This window comes from Benincasa hispida, chromosome 9 (assembly GCF_027475165.1).
Source record: "Benincasa hispida cultivar pf3 chromosome 9, pf3_genome.v1.1, whole genome shotgun sequence".
NCBI classification, from domain to species: domain Eukaryota; kingdom Viridiplantae; phylum Streptophyta; class Magnoliopsida; order Cucurbitales; family Cucurbitaceae; genus Benincasa; species Benincasa hispida.
In genome coordinates, this window is record NC_143486.1 from 51,754,336 (window position 1) to 51,760,314 (window position 5,979).

The window sequence follows — 5,979 nt, forward strand, 5'->3', positions numbered from 1 at the left end:
CGCCTGCTTGTCCAACCGTTCCTCCCTTGGTTGAGGCACCACTTGACCTTCCACCCTCAATGGATTGGGTGGTTCTCCACGCGCATTCTCTTGGTCCCCGCCAATCCCCTTGACTCCATTCCATACTTTGTCAATTGCCGTCAACTATCAGTCTACCCTTTTGGTGCCCCTAGCCAATGCTCGAACCTCCCTGGTGTTCATGTGGAGTCTTTTTGAATCCAATAATTTTTATCTTTCTAGAATTACGAGTTTGATCATTTTCTTAAAAGGCTCTTATATCTAAAACGTAAATAAATTTTAAAGGTTAAAAACCTTTAAAAAGTTTTAATAGGTCTTCAAATTTAAAGATTTTAAATAGGCTCTTTCAATTTTTTCTATATATATTAAAACAAGATTAATTAATCAATAAGATTTAAAGGTGTATTTTACATGTAATAGAACCATCAATCCTTTGATTTACCATCAACCCTTTGTTTTAACTTTTAAATTATCAAATATTTTTTTGAAACGTAATTATCAAATATTTTATTTGGCCTGTAAAATTTATATTTTGAAAATATTTTAATTCTAATAGTGAACTTTTCCATGATCTAATGATATTTGACAATATTTAACATATATTTTTCTTCCTAGTGTATTAGGATTCAAATGAGACTTACACCCAAGTTGATATGTTCAAACGTAGTTTGTAGAAGCCCAAACTCTTCTAGATGGTCTTCTCCTAGCTAACGTCATGGATCTCCTTTGGATTTGAGCATAAAAGGATTATTCCACCATCGTTTTAAAAGAAACTTAAAATTAGCTCATCACACAATCTTTAATTAATTCATCAAATACCTTTTTCAATGGAATATTACAAACTTAAATATCTTAGAAATGACTAGAATGAACATATCTCAAAGAACATCAAACATCTATTCTTGTTCTCGAGGTCATAGATTCGATTTTTCCTCTCTCTCTCTATATATAGAAGATAGATGAAGATTATACACGTCCTCAAAAGATTTGAGTATGATCGACTAAATAAATATGACTCCCATAATTAAGAAATTTATAATATAAAAAGTGTAAGGTATTACAATTTCTATTGACGATTGATATGTCAACATTTCTAATACATCTTAAGAAATCGATGAACTTACCAAAGGAATAGCAAAATATATCTAAACTTGAATATAGTATAGTAGTAGTAAAAAAAAAAAAAAAAAAAAACAAAGAAGAAACCTTCAATAAAATATAAAAAGTTAGTTATTTTGTATCTTATTGAAATGGTCTTTTTAAGGATTCTTCCTGAAACATTTTATAGACATTCCTATGAACATTTGTGCAGACAATCTAAACATTGTATGGTGGCATTGGGAAGAAAAGTGTGGGATTTTGGAAGGTTTCTGGTGAAGGCGACAGCATAAAAAATGACAGTAAACTTCAGTAACTTACTGTCCCCAAAAGCCCGATATGGAAAAGCCAATCATTTTCGTCTCTGACTTGCCTCCCTCTCCTTTCCTCTCCCTCCATTATTGCCCTTCTCTATCTCTTCATCAAACTCCACATCTCTGTCGTTTCCACCTTCCCTTCCAATGGAGCTCGTCCCTTACTCTGACCCATCTTCCAATTCCAATTCCAATTCCAATTCCTCAAGCCCTCCATGGCAGGACATGTTCAGATCCGCCTCAGTTCGAAAACCCAGCCCCGACCCTCAAAACCAATCTTCCAAACCCCCTCAATCCGATTCCAATTCCTCCTTCTCCGGTGATCCTCAGGTCCGCCTTGCCCTTTACATCGCCATGGCCCACGCCGGCCTTGCCTTCACCATTCTCACTCTCTACGCCGTCGGTCGCATCCTCGAAGCCTATCTCCGCCCTCTTCAGTGGGCCGTCCTCTGTTCTATCCCTCTTCGCGGCATTCAACAAACCCTTGAAGGGTTCTGGTCCGAACCCCTTCAATTGGGCCTTACCGAGACTCTTCTCGCCATCCCTGTTGCTGTTTTTCAGGTTTTTGTTGGAACCCTTGTTCAATTTCGAGAAGTTTGTTTTCGGGTTGTTCTTAGGAGGAAGAAATCTGGGCATGTTAGAAGGAATCAGAGTGTGTTTTCTAAGTTGCTGCGATGGCTTGTGTCGTTTTGGATTTTTATACTTGCTTATGAGAATTTTGGTGTTGTTGGTTCTGTTTCGCTTCTTGCGTTAGGCTTTTTGTTTGGTTCTAAGTCCGTGGATCCTACCAAGTATAATGTTTCTTCGTTTCGTAGCTTGAGTTTTCGTCGTACTGCTGTTAGTGCGTTTTTCACTACAGGGCTATTGAAAAGATTGAAAACCATTGTTGCAATTGGCTTGATTGTTGCTATGATTGTTGTGTTCTTGGCTGGATTAGTGTTTTTCTCTTACAAAATTGGGGTTGAAGGGAAAGATGCTATGATTTCGTTGAAACTACACGTGGAAGAGAGCAACTATGCGGAGAGGATTGGGGTTAAGAAGTGGATGGAAGAGAATGATATGCCTGGGATGATTGATAGCTACACCACCAAGTTTTATGAAGCAGTGTTGGAACAGATAGATAGCTTGGCTATGCAGTATAATATGACGGAGTTTGTCACTGGGATTAAGCATTTGGCTTTATCATCGTCCCGTGTTAACTCTTCGGGGCCTTCGACTTCTCTAATGACTCCATCACCATACACGCACAAACTTATGAGCTTGAGAAACCGGATTAGTAACAAGGAATGGGGTCAGATTTATACAGAGCTGGATGCAATTATTAGGGAGTTGATAATTACTAGGGAGGATTTAGTTGAGAAAGCAAAAGGATTAGCCGTTCAAGGGATGGATATTTCGCAGCGAGTCTTTGCTAGCAGTGTATCAGTACTAGGAGGCAGTGCGAAGCTAATGCTTTCGATTGGTAGTTCTATCATTTCAGGAGCGGCTGAGGTTTTCAACTTTGTTTCTCAGTCGATGGTGTTCTTTTGGGTTCTGTATTATCTCATCACTTCTGAATCTGGTGGTGTGACTGAACAAGTTATGTATATGCTTCCAATTGAAGATTCGGCCCGAATTCGATGTGTTGAAGTTCTTGACCATGCAATCTCGGGTGTTCTTTTGGCTACAGCAGAGATTGCAATCTACCAAGGATGTCTAACATGGCTCTTGCTTAGACTATTTGAAATACATTTCTTGTATGTGTCCACTGTTCTTGCATTTCTCAGTCCTCTTTTCCCAATTTTTCCGTCTTGGTTTGCAACAATTCCAGCAGCCTTGCAGCTGCTGCTCGAAGGTAGATATGTAGTAGCCATCTGTTTGGCCATTATTCACCTCGTGCTCATGGATTATGGCATCTCGGAAATTCAAGAGGACATACCTGGTCACAGTGAATACCTTATGGGACTTAGCATCATTGGTGGAATGACTTTATTTTCATCTGCATTGGAGGTAAATTTTCTTTCCCTTCTAGACTTTTATTTTGCATTCCATGTGTTTCTGCTGTGGGAAATCATTAAAGCTTACACGCTTTTGACGACTGTGATGATTTTAGCTTCTATACTAGCTAAGATAGATACTTCAAGAAATAACTGATTTCAAATTCTCTTAAGAACTGTAGTAATTCCATTTCCTAGATGAAGTATCGAAATTGTTTAATTGTGAACCTCCAAATTACCAAACTTTTAATTAGAAATTCAGAAGTTCCAACAAGGTTTAACTTTCAAGTGAAATACCCATTTCCCACAAAAACTTACAGAATTCCAAAATACAAATCACTCACCTGTACTACAGACCTTCCCAGTTTGAAGCAATTACCAAAAGGAGTAATGCTCAATCCTCTTATCTAAAGAAACCCAATGATATCTAGTATATTTTGCAAGATCAGAAAGCTCCCTCCACTCCTCAGAAGTAACTTGAAGATTGAAAATTATCACAAGTTTCAGCTGCCACATGGCTCAACCAGCCAACATGGCTGACCTGCTTGCTTCCCTTTGTGGGATCATCTTTTAAAGGAGAGAAAGAGGTTTTGTGGGTAAATCTAAATAGGGTTTCCTTTGGAAACTTTGGTTAGAGAGAAATAGCCTTTTGATACTCTTTTGAACTTTGTAATTATCTTAGCTTTATATTGGTGTAAATGTTTTTCCCTCTTCTCTGATTATAATCTTGGCATTCTTTTGGTTAATTGGAAGGCTTTCTTGTAATCATTTGGCTTCGGATCCCCTCATACTCTGGGGGTTCTTTCTCCATCCATTGTAATTTCATTTATCAACGAAATTCTCATCTCCCTAAAAACTTATCTGAATTCTGACTGAAAGATCTCTTATTCATTCTCACAGGGTGCGATTATGGGACCGTTGATTACAACCGTCGTGATAGCCCTCAAGGATTTGTATGTGGAATTTGTTCTGGGTGAAAATAAAGGAAAGGAGAAGGAGAAAGAAAAGGAAAACGAAAAGCGCAACTAGACAGCGGTTATTTTTGTTTGTAAATTATGGTCTTCTTTATCAAGCATATGGTTGCTGCAAACTCCATCATTCTTGGTGATGCATTGCCATTGCTGCAAGAGAACTGCCCATTGAATTGTAAGAAATTTGTAAGTTATGTTTATTTTTTTTATATACTGGTTCTGTGGTCTTTCTATCTCCATTTTTTCCCATGTAAAATCATTTTGTTTTTGAGAGAAATATAGTTATATGTTTTAATTTTTGATTGCTTGTCACTGTATCTATACGATGCTGGTCGGTTCGGGAAGTACTCTTCGTCTTTCCTGTCTTTTCTTGTCAAGAAAAACAGAATAAAGCTTTCAAATTCCAGAAACTGAGCCAGAAAATGAACTTGGAGCGTGGCATTAAGGTTGGGAGTTCCTGATGGAACCTGTAAAGTTTGCAGAAGAGATTTTAAGCCCATTTGTTCTGGCTGTTTATGTAATTTAAATAGTTGAAAGATAAATCGTAAGAATAAGTTGAAAGAATCAATAGTTTGTGTGGCGGAAAAGTTGAATTGAACTTAGTTATTTTTCTGTATCTGTTTAGAGTGAGTATAATACAGTTCAAAACTAGTTTTTATCCATAAAAAGTAATATTCTTAATTTATCATGATGTTTGGTTATATAGAAAAGAGTACTTCTAAAAGTTCTAAACGGTTTTTAGGCTTAGTTTGAAACTGATGAAGTTGTTTATTGAAGAAAAATCGTCCATACAAATCATGAACCAGATAAAAGAAAATTCAATTTTATATCTAATAGATTTGTGAAATTTTAAAAAATGTATATCTAGAAGGCTAGAAATTTTTAAGATACAAAATTAAAAGTTCAACGACGTTTAAAACACTTTTAAACTTTAGGGATTTATTCCATATAAAATCGAAGGTGAAATTCTTAAACTTCAGGGATTTATTCCATATAAAATCGAAAGTGAAATTCTTAAAGTTAACGGATATATTGAATACAATTTTAAAAGCTTAATGGGTATATTGAATGCAATTTTAAAAGCTTAATGTCGAAATTATGAACTAATTTCTTATCAACAATCAAATGAAAATGGTTGTGGGATAAAATTTGTCTACTTCCCAAGAAAAAAAAGGTGAGAATTTGTCTAGATGAATATATTACTTTGGTGTATTTTGAAGTACATTATTGAAATGGTGATTTTAGAAGGAAACAAAAGGGTTAAAATTAATTTTAACGCCTTTCTCACAAGAGAATGTTTCAAGAAATCATGATCTCACCACACATTGAAGAAAGAAACATCACCCAAATTTAGGGTCATTGACTTAGTTTTTTCAATGAAAAAGGAAGCCTTCAAGAGATCTAACAAAATGATATTTTGAGGATGGATCACTTCTAAATAAATAGACTCTAACGCAAATTGGTAAAGTGAATGCTTTCTAGACCCTCATAAATAGTCGTAATCTCAATTATCTTGGCTTCATTCGCTTGATGCCTGTACAGCCTCTGTCAAAGCCCGTAGCGCTGTGACGCTATCCTGAAGCTAATCTACTACCTTTTGCG

General features: G+C 36.2%; 1 protein-coding gene across 2 annotated transcripts; it reads left to right on the forward strand.

The window, feature by feature from the left end:
* Positions 1–1,269: 1,269 nt before the first annotated feature.
* Positions 1,270–5,045, forward strand: LOC120086067 (transmembrane protein C9orf5 protein). Of its 2 annotated transcripts, XR_005484140.2 has the most exons (3): positions 1,333–3,419; positions 4,307–4,552; positions 4,723–5,045. XR_005484140.2 is itself a non-coding variant. In XM_039042495.2 (2 exons), exons 1-2 carry the CDS (start codon positions 1,578–1,580, stop codon positions 4,433–4,435), a joined length of 1,971 nt encoding a protein of 656 aa, XP_038898423.1. In that variant the 5' UTR covers positions 1,270–1,577; the 3' UTR covers positions 4,436–4,677. The 2 variants fall into 2 exon arrangements, 1 of the variants encoding a protein (XP_038898423.1); XM_039042495.2 differs by lacking the exon at positions 4,723–5,045 and having other exon boundaries at positions 1,270–3,419; positions 4,307–4,677.
* Positions 5,046–5,979: the final 934 nt, after the last annotated feature.

Coding starts and splice junctions, on each gene's coding strand:
- LOC120086067 (XM_039042495.2), top strand. CDS start 1,578: ATGGAGCTCGTCCCTTACTCTGACCCATCTTCCAATTCCAATTCCAAT. Junction 3,420..4,306: donor TATTTTCATCTGCATTGGAG/GTAAATTTTCTT, acceptor TCATTCTCACAG/GGTGCGATTATGGGACCGTT.